Source organism: Pyxicephalus adspersus, chromosome 3 (genome assembly GCF_032062135.1).
Source record: "Pyxicephalus adspersus chromosome 3, UCB_Pads_2.0, whole genome shotgun sequence".
NCBI lineage: Eukaryota > Metazoa > Chordata > Amphibia > Anura > Pyxicephalidae > Pyxicephalus > Pyxicephalus adspersus.
Genome location: NC_092860.1, coordinates 57,127,664 through 57,152,100, shown reverse-complemented (window position 1 = coordinate 57,152,100; position 24,437 = coordinate 57,127,664). Strand labels below are relative to the sequence as shown.

The 24,437-nt window shown below is 38.2% G+C and overlaps 1 protein-coding gene across 1 annotated transcript; it reads left to right on the top strand.

The window, feature by feature from the left end:
- The first annotated feature begins 132 nt into the window (after positions 1-132).
- Positions 133-22,649, top strand: TMEM259 (transmembrane protein 259). Its single transcript, XM_072404792.1, has 12 exons — positions 133-307; positions 540-748; positions 3,834-4,103; positions 8,621-8,732; positions 10,339-10,449; positions 11,524-11,646; positions 11,725-11,825; positions 17,214-17,271; positions 17,392-17,475; positions 17,594-17,726; positions 19,442-19,541; positions 20,149-22,649. Exons 2-12 carry the CDS (start codon positions 551-553, stop codon positions 20,752-20,754), a joined length of 1,896 nt encoding a protein of 631 aa, XP_072260893.1. The 5' UTR covers positions 133-307; positions 540-550; the 3' UTR covers positions 20,755-22,649.
- The last annotated feature ends 1,788 nt before the right edge of the window (positions 22,650-24,437 follow it).

The following is a 24,437-nucleotide window of genomic DNA, read 5'->3' as shown; positions in this document are numbered from 1 at the left end:
ATATTCTCTGATTACTTCATGGCAAACAGGTTGTCCTCATGAAACCACGGCCCCGTATAACGTCTATAAAACTTACCGCGCCGAACGCCATGCATTGTGGGTTTATGCAGATTTCATGACGATAGCCCGGCCCACTCTCCCATAGTGCCCCGCAGCCTTCAGGGTCACCGCAATGGCTGAGACCAGAGGAAGCGGAAGAGAGACAGGAAGTGGACGTTAGGTAGTCTCTGTGCTACCCTGAGATTTCACGGGGTCCCCTCCCCACAGAGATAGGGGCAGTGCCGGGGGCCCCCCGGATATATTCCAGGTAGATACGCTGAGTGATATGTAGTGTGTGGCAGGGCTGACATGGTGCTATTGTAAGAAGCAGAGGACACTAACACTGCTCTGCTGACACCCTGACTGGGAGCTTGCTTGTATGAAGGATTATTGCAGCCCTCCGTCTTCCTCTGAGAGGAGTGAATTCTACTTGTCTTAAACGTGTAATACTTCAATGTCTATTAAATGAAATTCATGATCTTTTTGTTTCATGATTTAAGGCACTGTCAAGATGTCTGAGAACCAGGGAAACATCCCCCTCAATAACACCAATGGAAACCGGATACGGACCCCCAACCTGAACCAGAACCCTCTGATCAATGTGCGGGATCGTCTTTTCCATGCCCTGTTCTTTAAGATGGCGGTCACATATGCGCGACTTTTCCCACCCTCCTTCCGTAGGATATTTGAGTTCTTTGTGCTGCTTAAGGTAATGATTATTTCTAAATAACCAATAAATCTACAGGATGGCTATATCTTTTCTGGCTTATATATGCTGTTGTGTGCATGTTATTTCAAGCTTTTAGACTTCCTGTTTGCCCTCTGCCCATTGACATATATTATGGCTAAGTTCAGACAATTGTTATTTGGTTTCCTGCACCTTGGCACCTACCGGCACAAGTTAGGTTGCCAGAAGTGGTAAAACATTGTCATTGCAAGGTGTCTGCTACTTTTAGCATGTTAAGACATTTGGTGGCTCAGGGCAAGATTGAATTTGGTGGGGTTCCCACACCCTAAAAAATAGGTGGGTAGCAGTGGCATGGCTGTGCAGTGAACTTACTGTGTGCCTGGTATCATGCCAGTGTGGCCAAATGGGTCCAGGATTGAAGAGCACAATCCACATGAGAGCACAGAGTTTGCTCTCCCAGACATTTTTATATGAAGTTATCTTTCTACCAGTTTGTGTTCTTGGGCAACATTTTTTTTTTTTTAAGCATCATAGATAATGAGCGGTCTACGTTCTAATGGTAGTTGACGTCTGTATGACTAATCATTCCCAGGCCATCAGTTTCATTGATTTGGTGTGGAGATACCGACAAGTGTACTTGAGTGTTTGTTGAGCAGTGTAGTAAATGGTTGCAATTCTTTCCACATATTGCAGAGGATTATTGGTCATTCTAAACCGCTTTAGACACTTTGACATTTCTAGTGAATGCAGTTGGTAGGTGTTGCCATTCTGATGAAGTCCATGGAAGTGGTTCTGCAGCAAACAACCCTTGAAAAAAAATCACAATCCTTTCAAACACCTGCAAAGAGATTTCAACTGCTCCAATTTGTTCTGAGGATTAAGAGGGTTTTTAGATGGTGGACTACTGGTTGACAAAGTTGAATTACAGTGGTTCTGCCATGGAGATTTGCTTGTTTAAACATAGTCCAAGGTGGATGTGAGCCTTTGACATTCAAGTTCTGATAAGTTCTAAGCAACCATAGAGAAACCCATCCCTAGCAGAGGGCAATATAGGTGGGATATATATATACTACTATTGTAGTGTCTGCAACAGGACAGTGCCAATGCTGCTTAAACACGCAGAAAAGCAGAGTTGTCATACTACTCAATATCAAATTATGCTTTAACATAACCCTTTTTTCATTTTTTCTTTAAACCTTTTGGAGCTCATCTTGAATGTGTTCTGTATAAATTCACAGCATTCGTATTTTCACATGGGTACGCTGCTTTGGGTTGTAAGCTCATATAGTCATGTTTATTCTGGAACAATTTACGTACTTCATGTTGACTAACTGAATAAATGCATAAACTCTGCACAAGAAAATAAAACTGTTAAGTGATTTCTCTTGGGCGCTAGTTTGCTGCAAGCACTAAAGTGGTAGTGGAATGTACACTTTTGATGACATATAGGGTTGTCTTAGCCAAAACAAATTTTTACTGGGGGGGAAATAAAGAATCCATGGTGTATATTGTCATAATTTCCCAGTTCAAGTCCAAGTGCTCTCAGGAATATATCTATCTACCCATCCACGGCTAGACTAAGGGCCTGTATTGGTGGGCTTTGTGCATGTTTTTGCTGCAGCTTTCTAATGCTTTAAAGATCATTCAGTATTTATTGTAGGTACATCAACCTATTTTAAAATGCTCTGGTATTCCCGCAGACTATGGGTTGGGAAGCAGTTGTGATTCAAACAAAAGCCGATCACCACTGCTCAATACTATTGCTGTGCTTTTCAAAGTCCTACCAAAAATGCATTTTTCAAGTAACCTTACACAAGTGAAGTATAAATAGTATATCAAATATGAAAGTTAATGGAACCCTGTCAAAGGAGGCATGGTGGTTAAGATGGCTGCTGCATTGAAAATGCTAATTGTCCAATCTTCAAGCTAACACATTAGCCCATTAGCTTCAGTATGTGGAATCCCTAACCAAAATGTAAACTTAAGGTCTCTTGACCTTTCTGATCTTAACAGTTGTTTTGAGGTCATATTGTCAGAAAACGATAATCATAATGGGTGAGTGCAACAGCTGGGCAAAAGTTTCAGTATTTCTTGACTCATTTATTTAACTTGGCTGGAGATCTCAAAGCATGAAGCTTTGACACAATTGTCTTGCATGCCAATAGTCTACAGAAATCCATTATGCACCAGCATTTTTTTGTATGGTATGTGAACATACCAGAAACAATTTCCGATGATAATCAAATTCAGAGATTGGCCATCTTGGCAAGAGTGTACAACCTGTTCTTTCCTGGTACTAATTAAAAAAAAAAAAAAAAAACCCACAATGACTATAATTGTCTTGAAATAAAATCTAAACTGTAAAAAGGTCTTCAATATTGTATTTATTATATAATAATAATAATAAAATCTAAACTGTAAAAAGGTCTTCAATATTGTATCTAAGCCGTATCCAAGCTGTTGCTTTTTTTTTCTGATAAGAGTTAGGCTATGTACACACACACACACACACACACACACACACACACACGTCAGATGATTCTCTTAAAATGAACGTTCATCAGACATGTACACAAGGTCAGTCAATGTCGTTTGTGGATCCATCCTGAGCTTTATACAAGTCAATGGAGAAGAGCACAACGGGGTGCCACTTGCTCATTCTCCCCCACCACTCTTCATAAAGACAGACCCTGTGTGTACAGTGCTCATTTTTACATCTGTCACTCTGTGTTGCTGAAAATTATCTTCCCACCTTAAATCTTGAACATGTGTACTCTTTTTTTTTTGTTTTTTTTTTAGTTCTTCTTATCTGTCTGAAATATATCCACAGTCATAATGTAACACTTTCTTTATGTATCTGTTGCATTAGCGTGTGTTCTGTTGGCTTCAGTAGAGATGTATGATCTGAACACATTCATGAATGTCTAAATGGAATGTAAATTTGTCATGACTTAGCGTTGAATGCCTTTCAGGATATGTGAACTTATTATGCAATGTACTTGTGAAAGTATTTGAACATGTTTCACTTACTGTTTGCACTGTGAGGTTATCAATCTGTCTATATTATGCTTTTTTTTATCTTTATATATTTTTTTACCCACATCAGGCTCTTCTGGTGCTCTTCATCCTTGCTTACATTCACATTGCTTTTTCCCGATCTCCAATCAACTGCCTGGAGCATGTGCGAGATAAATGGCCTAGAGATGGAATTCTTCGGGTGGAGATCCAATTGAATTCTAGCCGTGCACCTATATTTTTACAGTTCTATGACAGTGACACCTTTCCTGGATTAGTGAAGGAGCCTCTTACAGAGGACGATGTTGAAGAAGATGAGGAAGAAATGAGTATGGATATGTACCAGAATAGCTCCATCAAGGTATAATATGGATTGCATTTTTATGCTTTGCTTACAGTCCCAGTAATATTGCCATAGGTATATAATTGCAGCCTTAATTTTGAATCCAGAAAAATGAATCCTATAGTAAATTAAACTTGAGCAGACTGACTTTCTGAAAATTAGGCGGTGAAAAGATGCTATGACAATAGCATTTTACTAAGCTGGTATTGCCTTTACACATTTCAACCCTACCAAATATGTATTAGGTACCCAACTGCTGTACCATGTTCTTGTTGGACAGTGATGAACAGTTTTTTGCATTGGCAATTAGGGGGCTAAAAGAAGCACATGGCTGTAGCTTCTACGTATACTGGAACTTATTCCAACTTAAGCCAGAAAAAACTTGCTAAGGATCTTCTCTTATAATAGACTTTTATGGTGCCTGATTGCACATCTCTTGATTATATACAGAGTTGCACATGCTGTGTGGGATTTTATTTTCCCTTTCTTTGCTTGCATAATACTCTCTGACTTGGTATGGTTGAACACATATAATCAACCTGCTCATAATTGTCATGTTTAACTGGAGCCTCTTATTTTTTGCCCAATTATACCTTTGGCTAATAAACTAGATAATGGATATAAAAGATGTGCATGAACTTGAATAGAGTTGATAGTGGGTGACTTCTGCATCCACTTACTATTACAAATGGTTGGTGTGTGTGTTCTGTGTGGTACCATGACATATTTGTCTTCTTTGCTTCTAACTGGCTTTCTGTAAGTTCAGGTTAAATCCAAAACAAGATCACATATCATCCTCTGTGGATGGCTCTGGTGGAGAGAAATATTAACACTGTAGATTGTAGGTGGTGCTTACACATATTTTGATAACTTAAATACTGTATTTTAATACAGGGCAAGAGTATAGGGCAAGAGAAGATGGTGAATATGATGGTCATTGGCTTATTAAAATAAGGACTAATTACATTATTCTTTTAAGAAGGAGGCGGGGCATCAAACTTCTGCAGTTTAATATCTGCTAGCTATAGACTTTTTGACTTTTTTACACCTTTTTACACCTCGTAAACAGATCACAGTTAAAAAAAGCCTGTTGAGTCAATGGGCCATCAGCAGTAACTCATCCTTTATACACTTACCAGCCACTTCATAAGATACCACCGGTTCAACTGCTTGTTATCTCAAATATCTAATAAGCAAATCACAGGGCAGCAACTCAATGCATATAGACACTTGGCATTGTTGAGATGACCTGCATCATAATAGGAAGGAAATGTGTTTTAGGTGACTTTAAGCATGGCCTAGGGTTTAGAAAATAGTCTTGAATATTTATAGAACAGGGTATGCAGGAGAGCATTTATGAACACACATTTCAAATCTTAAAGCAGAGAGGGGCTATAGCAGCAGGACACAACCAGTCGGCTTAGAACAGGCACAGGTTTTGGTAGTCCTAATAATGGCATGCAATGCCAAGCTGCAATTTCTAAAGCTAGCAAAGTACAAGAGGAATAGACTGCAGAGATGGAGACCTAGCCCTGGCCCTGTACAAAGCATTGGTCGGAGACCTAGCCCTGGCCCTGTACAAAGCATTGGTCGGAGACCTAGCCCTGGCCCTGTACAAAGCATTGGTCAGACCTCTGGAATATGCAGTTCAGGTTAGAGTAACAGTTCGCAAAAAGGATATTGTGGAACTGGAGTGTGCAGAGAAGGGCAACTAAACCTAAAAAAGGAATGAAGGAGCTCCGCTATTAGGAGAGATTAGCTGTACTAAATCTGTTCTCCCTTGAGAAGAGATGTTTAGGGGGGGAAATGATCACTCTGTATAAATATATAAATGGTCCATATAGAGAACTCTCTCAATTACTTTGTGCCAAATGTAGGAGGGCACTCCTTGCCTCTGGATGAAAAGTTTAATTAATTGCTTGTATTAAATTAATAGAATATACTCTTACAAAGAGGAGGTTCCCATAAAACAGTAGTTTGTGAATCCATAAGTTTACATTAAAGAGTTAAAGGTCTTGGTTCCTTGACGCATTTTGCCCATGTAGGGCTTCTTCAGGAGAGGGTACAAAAGGAGACACTTCATACAAGAACTGTATAGTGATGGATGAAAAGCAGAATAAAACATATATTGTGTATCCTGGTATGTAGAATTTGGTAGTGCTTGAATTTATAGCAATTTTCATAGATACTAATATATAGCTAGCTATATAATATATATAGCTAGCTCATAGCGCTTTAAAAATCATTTTCCAGGAATTATTTGACCTGAGATATTTCAAAAACAGATTGCAGTTTATATAAAAATACAAAAGTTAACCAAACTTCTTTATCGGAGAATTTCAGCACAGATTGTGGCTAGTAAAGTAGTTACTGTTGTTGAAGATGGTTTCATTGGAAAATATTCTGCTCCTTCTATAAAACTGTGGTGTCTGCTATATGTATATGGTCAGTGGATGCTGTGCAGTTTTATAATACTGTTTAACATCTTTATAAATGATATAGAGTTTGGTATTAAAAGTACCATTTCTGTGTTTGAAGATGACACCAACCTATGTAATGGAATTAAGTCCATACAGGATGTCTATAATCTACAAGCAGACCTGAATGTACTGTTTGATTGGGCAACCAGGTGGCAAATGACATTAAATATAGATAAATGTAAAGTTATGCACTTGGGGCTAACATGCATGCTTCATACTGTCTAGGGGTAATACATTTGGAGTCAGGAATAGAAAATGATCTGGGTGTTCTGGTAGATCATAGACTTAATAACAGCATGCAGTGCCAAGCTGCAATATCTAAAGCTAGCAAAGCTTGTATTAAAAGAGGAATACACTGCAGAGATCGAGACCTAATCCTGACCCTGTACAAAGCATTGGTCAGACCACATCTGGAGTATGCTGTCCAGTTTTGGGCAACAGTTGACAAAAAGAATATTGTGGAATTGGAGAGTGCCGAGAAGGGCAACTAAACTAATAAAAGAAATAGACGAGCTTGGCTATGAGGAGAGATTAGCTGAACTGATATTCTCCCTTGAGAAGAGATGTTTATATGGGGTGATCATATCCCCCCTTAAATTAATAAATGGTCCATATAGAGAACTCTCTTCCCAACTACTAAGTTTAAGATCGTTACAAAGGACAGAAGGGCACTCTTTGCCTCTGGAGGAAAAGTAAGGAATTCTTTACTGTAGAATAGGCTCCCTCACGAAGTAGTTTCAGCAACTACTATAGATTGCTTTAAGCTCCTGCGCTGTAACCCTGAGCCACACTCAGGGTAGTTAAAAAAAATAAATAAATAAATAAAAAAAAGTCTTACATGGTGCCTCCGGTGTCCTGCCCCTCCGATCCCGTCCTCTTTCTTTGATCGGTCCCCCAGCGACTGTTCTGGCCTGGCATTCAATTAAAAATAACTATTGAATGCAATACACTAGATTTATGTCTAAAAGTGGTACATTGGCTTTCATGAAAATTTATTTTACAGTATAATATAATAGTATGAGTATAAATAAAGTTTGATACACAAAATTATGTCAAAATAATAAATTAAATAACTTAAAAAAAAATGAATTTAATTTATTATTTTGACATGATTTTGTGTATCAAACTTTATTTATACTCATACTATTATATTATACTGTAAAATAAATTTTCATGAAAGACACCACATTTACTGCTTTTAGACATATAATCTAGTGTATTGCTTTCAATACAGTTTATTTTTTTTTTTTTTTTTTTTTTTTTTTTTTTTGAATGCTACATTTTAGACAGAAACCGCCCAGGAGGTTAAGAAAAAGCTGGATTTTCTAGGAGCACAGAATATAACTGGGTATTAGAGCTTTACCAGCTTTGACTGTGATCCTGAGTGTGGCTCGGTAAATTTTATACACCAAAAGTGGTAACCCGTAGCCACACTTGGGGTAGGATAAAAAAATCCCTACCTGCTCCCCTTGATCCAGCGGTGTCCTCTAGCAAACCCCGGCCAACTTCTGCATCACATCCTCGGCTTGATTCATGTCCAGCGTCGGTAGGCTGGGGAGGGGTGGCTTGGCGGGAAATTTAAAAGCAGTGATAAAGTTTTGAAAAAAAAAATCCAAAAGTTTATCTATTGTACTCTAGTTTTGGACAAATTGAAGTTAAAAGAAAAATATATATATAAATCATTTTTATAATTATTTATATTTATTATATTTTATTTGTGTTTCAAACTTTATCATACTTTGGATTTGGTTATTCCTAAGTATTACAGGCCTAAAATATTAAACCACAAATTTCCACCCAAAACAATGTACCTCTTTTGACATAATCAGATGGCCAGGGAGGTTAAAGTGAAGATAACAGGACTGTTGATCCAGGGAACATCAATTGCCTCATGGAATCAGGAAGGGAACTTTTTTTTCCTCTGTTTGGGGCAAAATAATTTTTTTTCCTTACTCTGGATCAACTGTGTCCATGGGGTTTTATATCTGGGATATGTTTTATTTTTTTAAACTGTCTTACAATGGTTTTATGTTTATTATTTTTTTTTTCTTTCAGTTTGAGCTTGACATTGAACCAAAGGTGTTCTTAAAACCATCACTTGAAAGTGTCACCCAGACTAATGACAATCAGAGTCAAGCATTGTCATTCAATGATGCTGCCGGAAAAGGTGGGTATCCCCGAAAATACTTGATACTTACTACTTGATACTTACTTCGCATTAAAGCATTTATGTAAATTTACTTTTATTTAAAGAGCAATCAAGTGCAGCAATTTTTAAAAGTTTACTTTCAGAAAAGCCTCAAAAAGCATTCTACAGCTGTAAAAGGCACATAAAATAGAATTTGTCCTGTTTGTGCTACAATGCTGTATGTTCTCCTGTGGGAAGTATGCTAACTTATTTCAGATTCAGACTCTCTATCCTTCCATAAGCTTTAATTATAACATAAACTTACTGTCTATATAGCATCATCCTGCAAGTGTCTTGTTAGATTCATGGATCTAACAAGCGGCAAGTTCAGCTGTGTTTGCTAGGCATGCATTGTATAAAGCTTCCTAGACATCGACAAAGGGGAGAAGTCCTTTGAGAGCAAGCTCTTTTTTAATTTCAGTCGATAACACTTTAGTTTACTCACCATTGTTTGATTTTGCTTGGTACCTGGAATTGTGAAGTCCAAACTGTTTACTATATGGCCATTATTATTAATATCAAAAGACCCACATTCTAGTCTGTTTATTGAATTGTTTATCAAACGTAATATTTTTTTTTTTTTTTTCCGGATAGGACAATTGCTAATTTGTGTTTGAAGGTACATGTTCTGGGGTTTGTTGCTTTAACCCTAAATACTGGTAAGCCATGGACCTGAAACAAATATTCAGGTCAAGAGTTAAGGCTTTTCAGGTGTACTTTTTTGCCCCAAGCTGATTTACTTAACCCCCCTGGCGTTCTATTTCTGTCCGTATTTTAATGCAAAAAGCATTACATTTTTTGCATGGAAATTTAGTTTACATTGTAGGCCTATAATTCTTAGGAATAACTCACAGAAATATTTCCAATATTTATTATATTTAATAATAAACTTCAAATAAATTTAAAAAAATCCGTTAAAACAAAGGTGCATTAAAAATACTAAAACCTGTACTGTAAATAAACTGTACAGTAGCATAAATTATATAAAGATTTCTTTTGTATTGAATCCAATACAAGTTTATTTAAAATTTGCGCCCGCACCAACGTCACCTGAAGAACGTCTCTGCAGTCGCCGGCTGCACATTTGAGGAAGAGGGACGTGTCCCGAGGACCTGCAGGGACGAGCAGGACGCCGGGGGACACCAAAGGAACCAAGTAAGTGGTTTTTTGTTTTTGGCGACCCCGAGTGTGACTTGAAATTACCGCTGTTTGCAAGTAAAATCCACCCCAAGTCACCCTCGGGAATACTGCTAGGGGGTTAATATTTGCAAACATTCATAAGCTGCTTCTGATTACTTTCTTCTCAGAAGAAGCTACATACCTGGCTGTATGGATGCACTGACAATAGTATTTTTTGAGTCACTTACTTGGGGGAGGGAGGGTTAAGATGCAATCAGAAAAGTTTGGGAGGCATGGATTCATGTTCAGGCTCCTTTTAAATTAAGGTCCAGAGTATTAGAGGTGAACATGATAGCCAGACTATTGGAATTTTCAGAAATTGTTCTTGCCTGTGCTAGCCTTCATGTTGTGGTTCTGACATTAATATTACCACATTTACCTGTTTTAATTAATTTTTTTTTTCTAGTGTGGCCACAAGAGGAGTACATAGTGGAATATTCATTAGAATATGGATTTCTCCGTCTTTCTCAAAGCACGCGACAAAGGCTGAACATACCTGTAATGGTGGTGACACTTGGTAGGTAATTTGAAAAGCTGATCTCTATTAAATAAAAAAAAATTAGTATCTTAGTCTAGACCAGGGGTCAGCAACCTTTACTATCAAAAGAGCCATTTTGCCTCCTCTTCCACTAAAGAAAAATAGTCTGGAGCCGCAAAACATTAGATTTTTTTCATTAGAACACCGGATAGGGAATCCCTCTCTGCAGTGTCTTGGGAGGAAGGGGATCCCCCATCAGAGATCTCCCCGCGGCAGCCGAAGGGAGCCACAACAAGGAGGCTGAAGAGCCGCAGGTTGCAGACCCCTGGTCTAGACTAAATATAACGCTGTCAGTGTAAAATGGTAAAGCACCTGCTAATACCAGGCAAAAGTCATTTTAAGTGCTGCTAATGGTTTGAAGTCCATAATATGTATATTTAGATCATTTTCTTTTTCAGAATTTATTAGGTTATGATTCAGTTTACACACATTAACAAATCAGAAGTTACTCATCGCTTGGAATAATACAGAAAATAAAAAGATTTTTTTCCTTAAACCATTATAAATTTCATCCTATAAGACTGAGATATTGGAGCACTATGGATTAATAATTTTTGTCACAATGTATTTTTCTATGAAACCTTGGACAAAGCCATCTAATGAACATCCATACAATATTTACAAATTACTTTTTGTTCATCAACTTTAACCCTTCTGGGCATGTACCAAAAAATATTTCTTTGCAGTGGACCTGCTCTGATCAGTTTTGGCTTTGGGTCTTCAGATGACATTTGGCTGCTGTGTTAGTAGCTGATCAGAGACTTGGTTTTCACTGTTCAGGGACAGTACAGAGGAGATATCACAAGCTAATAAACCCTCAGTAAATAAGACTAATTTTTTAGTGACAGGTTAGCTTTGGTTAAGTCTTTTATTTTACTTGTACATCTTGTTGCATGTAATCTCCTTGGGAGTTTTTAGAGACGAGAATCTAGTTATACTTTCCTAATAATCCTAGAATGATAAAGTAATGTATTTCTGTTGTGGTTGCATATGGGCACCAAACCCACACATAAAATTTTTTGCTCTACCCTAATTCTGTTGCTTACTTTTCAGACCCAACACGAGACTTGTGCTTTGGAGACAGGTTTAGTCGTTTTTTGCTAGATGAATTTCTTGGTTATGATGATATCCTCATGTCGAGTGTAAAGGCCCTGGCAGAAAATGAGGAGAACAAAGGTGTGTATTGCAAATGTTGGTGTCTTATAACCATGCTTAGGTTTGTGAATATTTATTGTGAATGTTTTTTGTTTTTAGGCTTCCTGCGAAATGTGGTGTCAGGAGAACATTATCGATTTGTTAGTATGTGGATGGCTCGCACCTCTTACCTTGCTGCCTTTGTGATCATGGTTATATTTGTGAGTTGACTTCATGGGTTTTTTTTTTTCCAAATTTTATTGACTGATTAACATTATGGGACTGTTCCATGATTAGAAATGCTTCATGGGTTATTAGATACTGGTAGGAGCTTGTGTATCAAGCAGTAGCAAGTTCTTCATGACAATTTCTGTTATCCCTGCTGTTAAACCAAGAAAGGGAGCTTTAGCATACCTGCTGCCTTTTTTATAATTAGAGATAAATATAAGTGGAATAAAGGCAGTCTGCCAAACGAAAGGAAGAGGAGCTTATGTACAGAAACCTTTCTTTGGAGGATCTTCAATCATATGTTTGTATGATTACATAGTAGGTCAGGTTGAAAAAAGACATACGTCCATCAAGTTCAGTTATTACTAGGGAAATAAACATATCCCAGATATAAAACCCTATGGACATAGTTGGTCCAGAGGAGTGCAAAAAAAAAAAAAACTGATACATTTTGCTTTAACAGGGGAAAAAAATTTCCTTCCTGATTCCATGAGGCAATCGAATGTTCCCTGGATCAACAGTCACTATTTTTACTTTAAATCCTTAATACCCAGTTATATTCTGTGCCTCAAGAAAAACATCCAGCTTTTTCTTAAAGCAATATATAGTAGTTGCTGAAACTACTTCCTGAGGGAGCCTATTTCACATTTTCACAGACAATACAGTGAAGAATCCCTTCCTTATCCGGAGCTTAAACTTTTTTTTTTTCCTTCATACGCAAAGAGTGCCCTCTTATTCTTCGTAATGATCCCAAAGTGACTAATTAGGAAGTCTTTCGTCAGCCAACACCAGGAACTTTGTGTCCAAGGCTCGTGTAACATTGGGGAGGAAGGCAGAGAGAGTGGGAGGGCAGTCTGAGGTGAGCAGTGCTGGGCGGCCAAGTCGGTTCAGGGTTCAATTTCAGAGATACCTTTGTACAGATTAGCAGCATGTCATTCTCCTATGACAGGTGAACTAATAAATTAAATATAAATATATATATATATATTCCATAAATATTTGGAGAGAACTTTTTTTAACTTTGGTTCTGTACATTACAACAATTCATTTTTAATGAAACAACTCAGATGCAGTTGAACTGCAGACTTTCAGCTTTAATTCAGTGGGTTGAACAAAAAGATTGCATAAAAAATGTGAGGAACTATAGCCTTTTTTTTTAACACAATCCCTTCATTTTAGGGGCTTTAAAGTAATTGGACAAATTAAAAAGCTGAAAATAAAATGTTCATTTCTAATACATGGTTGAAACCCCTTTGCTGGCAATGACAGCCTGTAGTCTTGAACTCATGGTCAACACCAGATGCTGGTTTCCCTCCTTTTTAATGCTCTGCCAGGCCTTTACTGCAGCGGCTTTCAGTTGCTGTTTGTCTGTGGGCCTTTCTGTCCTAAGTTTAGTCTTCAACAAGTGAAATGCATGCTCAATTTGGTTCAGATCAGGTGATTGACTTATCCATTCAAGAATATTCCACTTCTTTGCTTTAATAAACTCCTGGGTTGCGTTGGCTGTATGTTTTGGGTCATTGTCCATCTGTATTGCAGTGCACCCCCTGTATTTACTTTCATGCAGTCTTCTCTTTATGGTAGACTTGCATATCGATACACCCTTTTCCTGGAGAGTTGTTCACTTGGTTGGCTGTTGTGAAGGGGTTTCTCTTCACCATGGAAATTCTGCGATCATCTACCACTGTTGTCTTCCATGGAGGTCCAGGTCTTTTGGCGTTGCTGGGTTCACCAGTGCTTTTTCTTTCTCATGATGTAACAAACTGTAGGTTTTGCCATGCCAAATATTGTAGCAGTTTCTCAGATGCGTTTTTTTCTGTTTTTGCAGCTTAAGGATGGCTTTTCACCTGCATGGAGAGCTCCTTTGAATGCATGTTGTCTGTTAACAGCAAAATCTTCCACATACAAGAACCCCCACTCAAATCAACTTCAGGCCTTTTATCTGCTTAATTGATAATGACATAACAAAGGAATTGCCCACACCAGCCCACGAAATAGCCATTGAGTCAATTGTCCAATTCTTTTTGAGCCCCTGAAAAGAAGTGATTGTGTAAAACAAAATGCCTTATGTTCCTCACATTTTTATGCAATCTTTTTGTTCAACCCATTGAATTAAAGCTGAAGTCTGCAGTTCAACTGCATCTGAGTTGTTTCATTTTAAATGAATTGTTGTAATGTACAGAACCAAAATTGGAATAAAGTTGTCTGTCCAAATATTTATGAACCTAACTGTATATATAAATATATGTTTAGCATTTTTTTTATTGGTAGATCATTTTGACTTGGTCATTTTAAAAGTTGCTCGAAAGCCACAAAAGTGTGGGCACCCCTGCCTTATTAAGTCTGTGGGGTACGGTGTCAAATGCTTTAGCAAAGTCCAAGTAGACTATATCAACTGCTATTCCACTGTCTACCTGTTAAACAAATTTACTCTCTTTTTATGAGGAAGTAGGTAGACAACTTAGATCTTTCTTGAAGCCATGCTGACTATCACTTATAATATTATTTTCTAGAAGAAACCCCTCTATGTGGTTCCTTATCAAATTCAATCCAGGACCTTTCCAGTGATTAAAGAGTCTTCAAAAAATTCGAAACAATGGCTTTGAAATAACTGAGCTTAGCTATTTGAGGACATGTAGATGTAATCCATTGGGTCCTGGTGCTTTGTCAACCCTAATTTTGCCCAACTGTTTCTCAAGCATATCAATTTTGAGCCATTGTGAACTGTTTAAGACGGTGAGATTGCTATGATGAATTTGGACTTAAGCTCTGCCATTTTCCTTTGTGTACACAGACCTAAAAAAAAGTGTTTATTAAATCCCTTTTTTCCTTATCCCCAGTTATCAACCCGACATTCAGGGGCCTACATGCTCATATCTGATCTTTTTGCTATTAATATTTAAAAAAAAATGTTTTTGGGTTTGCCTTACTTTCCTTTGCAATCTGTCTTTCATTTTGAAGTTTTGCACATTTTATCTCCTTTTTACATCTTTTGTTATATTCTTTATAGATTTCAAATGAAGGTGATCCTTCATTTTTATATTTTTGCAATGCCCTTCTCTTGTTTTTATGTCTTTTTGACATCAGCTGTGAGCCACATAGGTTTTAATTTTAACCTCTTAAACTTTTTACCCATTGGAATATATTTTTTAGTGTGCTTGTGTAGAACAGACTTGAAACATTCCCGTTTCTGTTCTGTGTTCTTTGGTGACAATATTGTCCCCCAGTCCAAGTCGAAGAGAACCGCCCTTAATAATGGAAAAGTTGTTCTCCTAAAATTAAATGTTTTTTTCTTTACTGTTTACATTAAATGAAATCATATTATGGTCACTGGTACCCAGATTCTCTTTTATTTGCACATTTGTTATAAGTTCTGCATTGTTAGAAAGAACTAGGTCCAGCAGAGTATCATTTCTAGTTGGGGCTTCTATAAACTCTACCATTAAATTTATGAACTTCCTCTCTTTTGCGGTTCCTGTAGTGCCATTACTACCAGTCAATGTTCAGGTAGTTGAAATCCCCCATGATTAAAACCTTGCCACTTTTTGCTGTTTCTTCTGTCTGTGCTAGTAGTTGATTCTCTGTCTTCCTTAGCACTAGGGGGCCTATAGCGGATTCCAATAATTGTGTGTTATTCAACCCACATTCGTCTCCCACAATGCCTCAACCTCATCGCTTGCTCCATCAACAATTTCTTCTTTCAGATCACTTCTCACATACAGACAGACACCACCACCCTTTCGTTTGACTCTTGTTTTTACGAAAGAGAGTATAACCAGGAATGTTCACAGCCCAGCCATGTGAAGAACAAAGCCAGGATTACGCAACACCAACTAGTCATAATGCTCTTCATTCATTCAACTCGCCTATTTTGTTTGCCAGACTTCTAGCATTGGTGAACAGTCTCTTTAAACCATTGCTGCATTTACCAGCACTGTTTGCCAAATCTTTTGGTTTTTCAGTACAAATAGTACTGCCAATCCAATGTTTGTGCGTAACATGGGAAGCGCTTTATATTTATCCATAACCCTCCCCCCAACTATCCCCAATCCACCCTCCACTAGTGACTAAATCTTTCCCCTAGCACAGCAGACCCCCTTCCATTTAGGTGCAAACCATCTCTGGCATATAGGTTGTACCCCAATTAAAGTCAGCCCAGTGCTCCAAGAACCCAAACCCCCTCCATATTACACCAGGTCTTAAGCCATGCGTTTAGCTGTCTGAGCTCCCTCTACCTTTCCAGTGTTGCGCATGGCACATGCAATTTTCCAGAGAATATAACTTAGGAGGTCCTTTCCTTTAACTTGAAACATAGTTTTTTAAACTGATTTTCAGTCTATCCTTTTATTGGTTCCAACATGGACCAAGACAGCTGGCTCATGTCCAGCCCCTCCCAGTAATTTGCCCACATAGTCCACCACATGCCGAACCCTAGCACTAGGGAGATGGCAAACCATTTTGTTAAAGGGACTGGGGCGACAAACTATTCTATCAGTCCTCCTGATCATAGAATCCCCTATGACGACCAATTGTCTACACCTTCCTGCATTGCCTTCCCCACCCGTACTAGATGGGCTGCTCTCCCGGCTGTTAGGGGTAGCAATAACATCTAGAGTTGCCACCACTGGGTCTGTCACCTGCACATCTTCACATAACTTTGCAAATATGTTAGGGTGCTCAAACACGGGGCTGCCCTTCCTTTTCTGTGTGCCCCTACCACTCCCTCTCACTTAAGTAACCCAACTCCTTACATGTTCATCCTGATTAACCTCTCCACCCTCCACATCTAAGTGAATAACTACCTGCTCAGTGAGCAGGAGACCCTCTTCAAGGTAATCGACTGATTTCAATGTTGCAGTGCGCTTCTCCAGCTCTCTAATGCGAGATACCAGAAGGGCGACTTGCTCACATCTGTCACAGCAGTATTCACCTAGGAGCTGTTGCACTGAACAACACCTTCCACCTTGCTGCCACGCATTTTCCCAGTTACAATGTTTGTTTTCAAGATTAGAAATCTGTTAATCGAGACCAAAACCTAAAAATCCTGAAAGACTCATGTATCATCCTTCTAGAAGCACGTAGGAGGAAACAAAAGTTGCTGTAGAGACTCAATTTAGAAAGAAGCGCGGTGAAAAAATAGTAAGCTTTATTGCTAGCAGCCCCTCAGATCTTTTCTTTAATGGCTTCCCAGTGCAGTGAAATGGGTCACTTCTAAATATCATTAGGCAGGCATTCCACACAATTGTGGTGTCACATTGTCTCAATACTGAAAACTAATGTCCGGCTGAAATTAACTGTATATTCCTTGTGTAAACTATGGCATTAAGTATTTTGAAATGTTCTCTTTTTTATATTTGAGTGATTTGTGCTACTTTCTTTAGACTCTGTCAGTCTCCATGCTGCTGCGGTATTCTCACCATCAAATATTTGTCTTTATTGGTAAGTTAAACATATGTAACATGGGCATTTTTGTTTTGATATTGTTGTAGTTTTTTCCTCTCCTCATTCTTTTTTTCTATTTATCTATGTTGTTTCTTTCCTGTGTAACCCCAAACACAGTTGACCTCCTGCAGATGTTGGAGATGAATATGAGTATTGCATTCCCAGCTGCACCACTGCTTACTGTGATCCTGGCTCTTGTAGGTAAGTGGTCTTCTTTTTTTTTTTTTTTTTTTTTTTTTTTTTTTTTTTTTTTTATATCCTGGTTATTTCTCTAGTTTGGCTATAAACCTGTGCTTATCAATCTCATCTCACCAAACAGGAATGGAAGCCATTATGTCTGAGTTTTTCAATGACACAACTACTGCCTTCTACATTATTCTTATTGTGTGGCTTGCTGATCAGTATGATGCTATTTGTTGCCACACTAACACCAGCAAGAGGCATTGGCTCAGGTCAGTAACATAATTCTAAAGAAACCTCTTTATCTAGGCAGTTTACTTCTATATCTACCTCCTGTGTCCTATACAATGCTCCTGAAATTGTGTATTTGTAATTGGAGCAGATATGAGTTCTCTGCAATGCACTGGCTTATCTTTGTAAAGGCCTGCAAGGTCCCATGTGTTCTCACAATCCATGCAGTTACATTGGGGTTGCAAGTAAAAGAAATACTGGCGTTGTCAGACCATGGTACTCCCCTTTCTTTCTGAGATATTTATCACAAGTGTTGCATGATCCCATTGCCACTTGCAAAAAAAGTTGCTACTACTTTGCCTACTATGTATGCACTTACAAAATTTTGAAAACCTTTACAGTGCCATTGTCCTCATGAGGTGTTTAAATATGCATATTATCAAAAATATAAGTATTTTGGTTGGGAGTTCATTATTTATCTCTTGTTATATAGCCTAATTATTAAGTCATGGTTTCACATTTCTGTACAGTATATAACTCATATCCTGTCGCCAATGCTTGTCAATGATCTATTGTAATGGCAGTTAGCCTACAGAAACACATTTGGGCATTTTGTGGTTATTGGTATATCCACATGAAGTGTTGAACCTAATCGGTTCATTTCAGGAAAATGAATTTCCGTAGTTATGTACCTGGAAAAAAACTGTAGCTAGACCTGTTGATGGACATTGGTTGTGTTGATAGTATCTGTTTCAGATGGTCCTGAGATCATTTAGACTTTGACAGATGTAGTTGACCACCTTTTGACCCACTTCAAGTCGGTTTGTATTGCAGTATGTAAATACAATTCTGGCGTAAATAAAGTCCCTCAACACAAACACTCCTGATCTTGTACCCTATTCATTTCTGCCACCCCTTCATTTCACACATTTAAAACTGTTTGAATACTGAGAACATTTTCAGGGTTGTAAAGTTGTTTACCTGGATTTCAACCATTTTATTAGTGAATTTAGCAACAGCTTTAAATGGGAATGTGTCAGTGGCTTTTATCAGTCTATCTATGGCTCCCATCCAATATTGAAGGCTGGCATTGCCTGATTCCCAGATCCAGATCTAGCTATGGAGGGAGCACAAATTTGTGTGATTACACATAGTAATGGTCCTGCCAACATAAATAGCACACGTTATCTTTGCCAAAGCATACCCCTCTGCTCCTTCAGCCAGAACCATTTCAGATATTTTTTGTTTAAAGCCTGTTTTGAATTCCCATGTTCATGTGTTTGGGGTTTATTAGAACACACAGGAGAAAAGGTTTGGATGGAAAGGCACAGGTATTTCTACTCTGCAAACTATGAAAGTTATTTAACTAAATCACTTCCTGTTTCTGTTGCAAAAAGGTGTGAAACTTCAGTTAAAGTTTGAACATATATCTTTCTTTTATGTCTTTATATTTTTATATGCACCCCTGTATACTATTGATCTGTACTTGATTTTTGCTAGAAAATGTATTTTCCTAGGTGACCTGTGTGCGTGACCCATTTTGGAATAGCTTGAGTAACAACCACACTTCTAAATCCAAAGGTCCTTGTAGGGGGGAAAAAGAGGGTGTGTGTTCTCTTTTGGAAAGCTGACAACTGGGAGCTTTGGTGTTTTCCAGTGTTTATTAGACTCCACAATCTGTTTAGACCCTCCTACACAATTGCTTTACCTAATAATTTTATTAAGTTGTCATTACCTATTTTTTTTTTTCCCACAGATTTTTCTATTTGTATCACTTTGCATTTTATGCTTACCACTATCGCTTCAATGGACAGTACAGCAGCCTGGCGCTTGTGACATCCTGGCTTTTCATACAGGTAATAAATGGCATTTTCACAGCCACAACACATTTTTTAAATTATAATTGTTAGCTTGGTGTCCTACTTTTTAAAGGTATACCCCAGGATAATTGAAATTGAAAAAGGGTTGCAGAAGGAATAACCCACCTTTGTCAGAATTATACTTTTTGTAAAGACACTCTAGGTAAATCCTGGATCCTGTCTACTGAGGATCATAGGATGTGTCTTCATAGTAATAGATGTAGTCCACCTGAAACCCCCTCATGCTATTTTTTTGTTTTTTTATTACTCCCCTGCAGTTATTTTTGACAGGACCTTTCTGTTTTTTGCTCCCTTTCCCTTGACTAGCTGGGAAAAGTTCTTGAAATTATTAGGTCAAAATCCAAACATCTCAGACTAGTACTAAGGCAGTTCATTCATGCCAGTGCACCACAAAGGACCAGAAAACGCACCTGCACTGATGCAACATGCTACTTTGCACGGTAATGTAAAATCTAGCTGACAGTGCAGATTGTGAAATGGGTGCTTCCATTATGTATTTGTATAGTAATATTCCTATATGACGTGTTTAGGGTTGCAGGAGTACTGTTGTACATGTATAATATTTTAATTTTTTTATTTTCAGCATTCAATGATTTATTTTTTCCATCACTATGAACTTCCCGCAATTCTCCAGCAAATCCGAATTCAGGAAATGCTCCTTCAGAACCAGCAAGTGGGCCAGAACCAGACAAGCCTTCAAGATAACCTGAATAATAATACTGCATCTGAGCCATCCATTGTAAGTCCCCCACCTTCCCCTGAATTTATCCTTCAACCGGCTACGTCTAGTTTGGGTGCTGTAGGCATAACTTTTACTGATGGTAACTCAAGCATGAGCAGTGATGAAACATCCTCTATGGAATTTGGGACATCTCGTATTGCTCCACAGTCTGAAGGGTCGATTCGGGAGGCCGCTTGCAATGAACTGCCAGAGCAAAGTACTTCAGAAGTGACGCAGACTGGAGATCCTCTTTCTAGATTGCCACCTGCTGCACTTGGAAACACCCTTCAAAAAGAGACTGAAACCCAAGCAGAGAATGGATTCCTTTTCACAGACTGTAATCCAGGAATTTTAGATGCCAGCCATGATATTTCTGAAGAAAGCAATCTCTTATCAGGGCCGCTCTCAGAAGCTAGAGCTCCACAGCCAAATGCACATGATACAGAGCATATTGCTGTGGACTCTTGAGCAGATTCTCTCTCCCAAATATTCTTCCTATACACCTTTTTATATGGGGAACTGGGGAGAAATGTGCTCCCCCCCCCTAGCAAGGAACTGTATGGAAGATTAATTCCTCTGCTCAAGGGCCTGCTATACAGACTAGTGCATATGTGTTTTGGTGTACATGCACTCAAACTTGACTGCATTTGCTTTAGTTTCATTTTTAAGTTTGTCGTTTAAGCTATATTCCACAAAATAAAGTCCAAATCCATGAAAATACAGATGCATAAGCATCTAGAGCAGGAGTAATATTTCCTTAATTTTAATGTAGGGTATTTTGTGGGCATACATGTTTTCCCTACCTGTGAATGTTAAATTGCTCATCTATGATCAGTCGTCGGTCATATTTCATAAAATATATTAACCGTTTCACTGCTGGTAAATTTCTTTGAGATTGAAATCCTATGGGTTTTAAGATTTCCCCAAGTAGGCCAAGCATGTGTGATCTAATTCCATTTTTTTAATTTTTTTTTTTTTTTTCCCCCAAAGCCTGAAACCTTCACTTATTCCCAGTTTACAGTCCTATGGAATGTAAATTTATACGCTGGGAGACGTGTGCTTGTAGACTTCAAATTAGTTTTCCTATATGGTCTGAAGATCTGGTTGTGGCACAGCTGGTGTACAACCTATTCATTTATATGTGCCTTTTTTCTGTGGCTGCAGACTAGGCCTGTTTGCATAGGGCCTGTTGTTCAACTGTGAAGCAAAGTGTCAGTGTTGGGTCAGGGCATAAAATTGAATTTTTTATTTTCTAATTACCAACCACACAAAAATAGCAGGGATTTGGTTGCTTTAGGCAACACATTTTTGCTTTCTTCCAGTTTCATAATTCATTCAAGATGTGTGAAATGTTTTCCTCTTATCTTGCACTTTTGTATAATCCTATAACTTGTTGTGTATGTTGGTGTATACTTACATGCACTTGTCTATGTGTTATAGAAGAGAATATATATAGATATGACATAATGGCTTGCTAGAGACTATAGCTATATTCATTATACTTTATCTGAAGATTAAATACAACAGATTTAGCCGTTGTGGTAAAACCCATATGCAGAGTTTTGACATGGGGCCAATTTTTTTTTTTTAATCCTTGACCTGCTTATTTGGCGGAGCTTTTGAACACTAAAAAAACACTGCAAAAGTATAAAGTCCATTTTCCTGGGAAGCTGCCATCACAACTGTCAGGGGCATAAAATGGAGAGAGATCGTGGTCTGGGACCTGCTTAAAGCAATGACCATTTTTCCTTCCAAAAACAGTTTTGATGCCAGCTTCAACAAGTAATTTGTAATTCAAACCTACTAGTGACTGTAGTAACATCAGTATTTATTTTGTCTTTCTGATATGTCAGTGAATAGTTTAATTGTTGTTAATTTATAATCGGTACACAATGGGCTGCTTAACTTTATGTACATTTGTAGTCTTAAAATTTCATGTATTTCCTCCCCTATTTTTGCAGTTTGTTTTTGCCCAGTGCAATATGGTAACTAAGCTAAAAAAGTTCCCGAAAGATAATTTATGCAATTTTTTTCGCACTGTGCTCATGTGGCCTTCTTTAAGAGAAACTTGACCTATGATTAACTATAGTACATTTTACTTGCAGGGCCCCAAATATACTAATGCAGGCTTTCAAAATTCTTCAAACCCAACCTGACCCCAGTCGGGGTTTTGTAACTGTTTGTGGCCCTTTTTGGATGATGCTCCTTATTTCCTGTTCTGTTCTTTCCTGATGTGTTCTGTCACTTTGGCACCAAAGGAGGCAACTTGGCTGTATAAAGCTTCTAAAATTTAAATTGAAGAAATGTTGTGACCCTAGTTTTAATGAAAACTATAAATGAAATAAAATTATTTCCAAAGTTTACCAGTTGCAAAATCTTTCTGAACTTGTGTAAAATGTTTAAAATATTCAAAAGCAAGTGATCGTCTTGCCACAAGAAAGCAAACCTGTTTATATTTGTTGTCCTAAAATGTTTGTTTTCATGATCTACAGCAAATACTTCTACTGGTTGTAGGCAGAGGCTTTAGTTAACATTTGAACAAGACAAAGATATAATTTTTCTGTTTATAACCAAGAAACCTCTTTAGAGAGATGCAAATTTAAAGATATGTTAATGGATTAGAGCAGAGGTGGCCATAATTTTTTTGCCTTTGGGATGTTGCCTTTGCGATGTACCAGTGGATCGCGATCCACGTGTTGGACACCCCTGGATTACAGTAATTGAAAGCTGAAATAGTTTACCTGGAGGAAATGCTGCTCCAAGCACTCAATATTTCTACAGGCAATTTTAGAAATTGATTGCTGCTAAAGAGGAGGATCATAACTCAGCTTGGTTTTAGTCTGCTTACATGGTCACACGACTGGAGCAGAACAGAGGATGGAGTGGTGTTTTTCTAGGAAAGTTAAGTATTTATCGCTTCTGTTATGCTTTGGAGTTTTTTTTTTTTTTCTTCTTTACCCTTGCACACCTTATAGTCTATAGAGTAAATATCCAAGAAAAGGCTTCTCCACACACTAGGTTTGTTTACATTATACAAGGTTGCTCCTGGAAATTAGTGACAGTCCTCTCTAAACTTGACAGTGCTAATGATATAACTGCTTTCTTTTTTTCGTTGTTGGGTTTTTTACCTTCTCATTTGCATATCTAAGTAAAGGACATGAAAGTTCTGTCATGTGGATTTGGTTAAGGATCAACTTGCAACTGATTTGCAAAGTCATGTAACCAGTACCAAGTGCAATTTATAGTTGGAGTTCTATACCTATAACAAAGACGATTTGCAGAATATTTGACCTGGTTGGCATTCTAAATATACTTTATTGTCTTTATATTGGCCTGCAGAATTAGGCTTGCTATGGTTTCGTTTTTAGTTTTAAATAATTTGGGCTTTGTTAAAAGCTTGATAAATTGCCCAACTCGGTCTGCCCTATAGCACTTGTATAATATTAGAATATTTTATTTTTAAGAATATTTGGCAGAGAAAAGCCTTGTTAACTTCAGGCTTGGTAATTGTGGATGACTAATCTGGATACAGCAACTTCCCCTATGCACAGCCAGGAGTGGGCTTTAATTTCATGTGCTTCTTGAGCCACTCCATTTGTTACCTTGGCCGTGTGTTTTGGGTCATTGTCATGCTGGAATACCCATTCACAACCCATTTTCAATGCCTTGGCTGAGGAAAGGAGGTGCTCACCCAAGATTTGACAGTACATGGCCCTGTTCATTGACCCTTTGATGCGGTGAAGGTGTCCCGTCCCATTAGCAGAAAAACAACCCCAAAGCATAATGTGTCCACCTCCATGTTTGACGGTGGGGATGGTGTTCTTGGGGTCATAGGCAGCATTCCTCCTCCCCCCTCCAAACACAGCGAGTTGAGTTGATGGCAAGAGCTCAATTTGGGTCTCATCTGACCACAACACTTTCACCCAGGATCATTCAGATGTTCATTGGCAAACTGCAGATAGGCCTGTACATGTGTTATCTTGAGCAAGGGGACCTTGAGTCCATTGACAAGTCCCCCCCCCCCCAGTGTAGTTCTGGGTAGCTTCCTCACTATTCTCCTGACCATTGCAACTCCACAAGGGAAGATCTTGCATGGAGCCCCAGACCGAGGGAGATTGACAGTTATTTTGTGTTTCTTTCATTTGCGAATT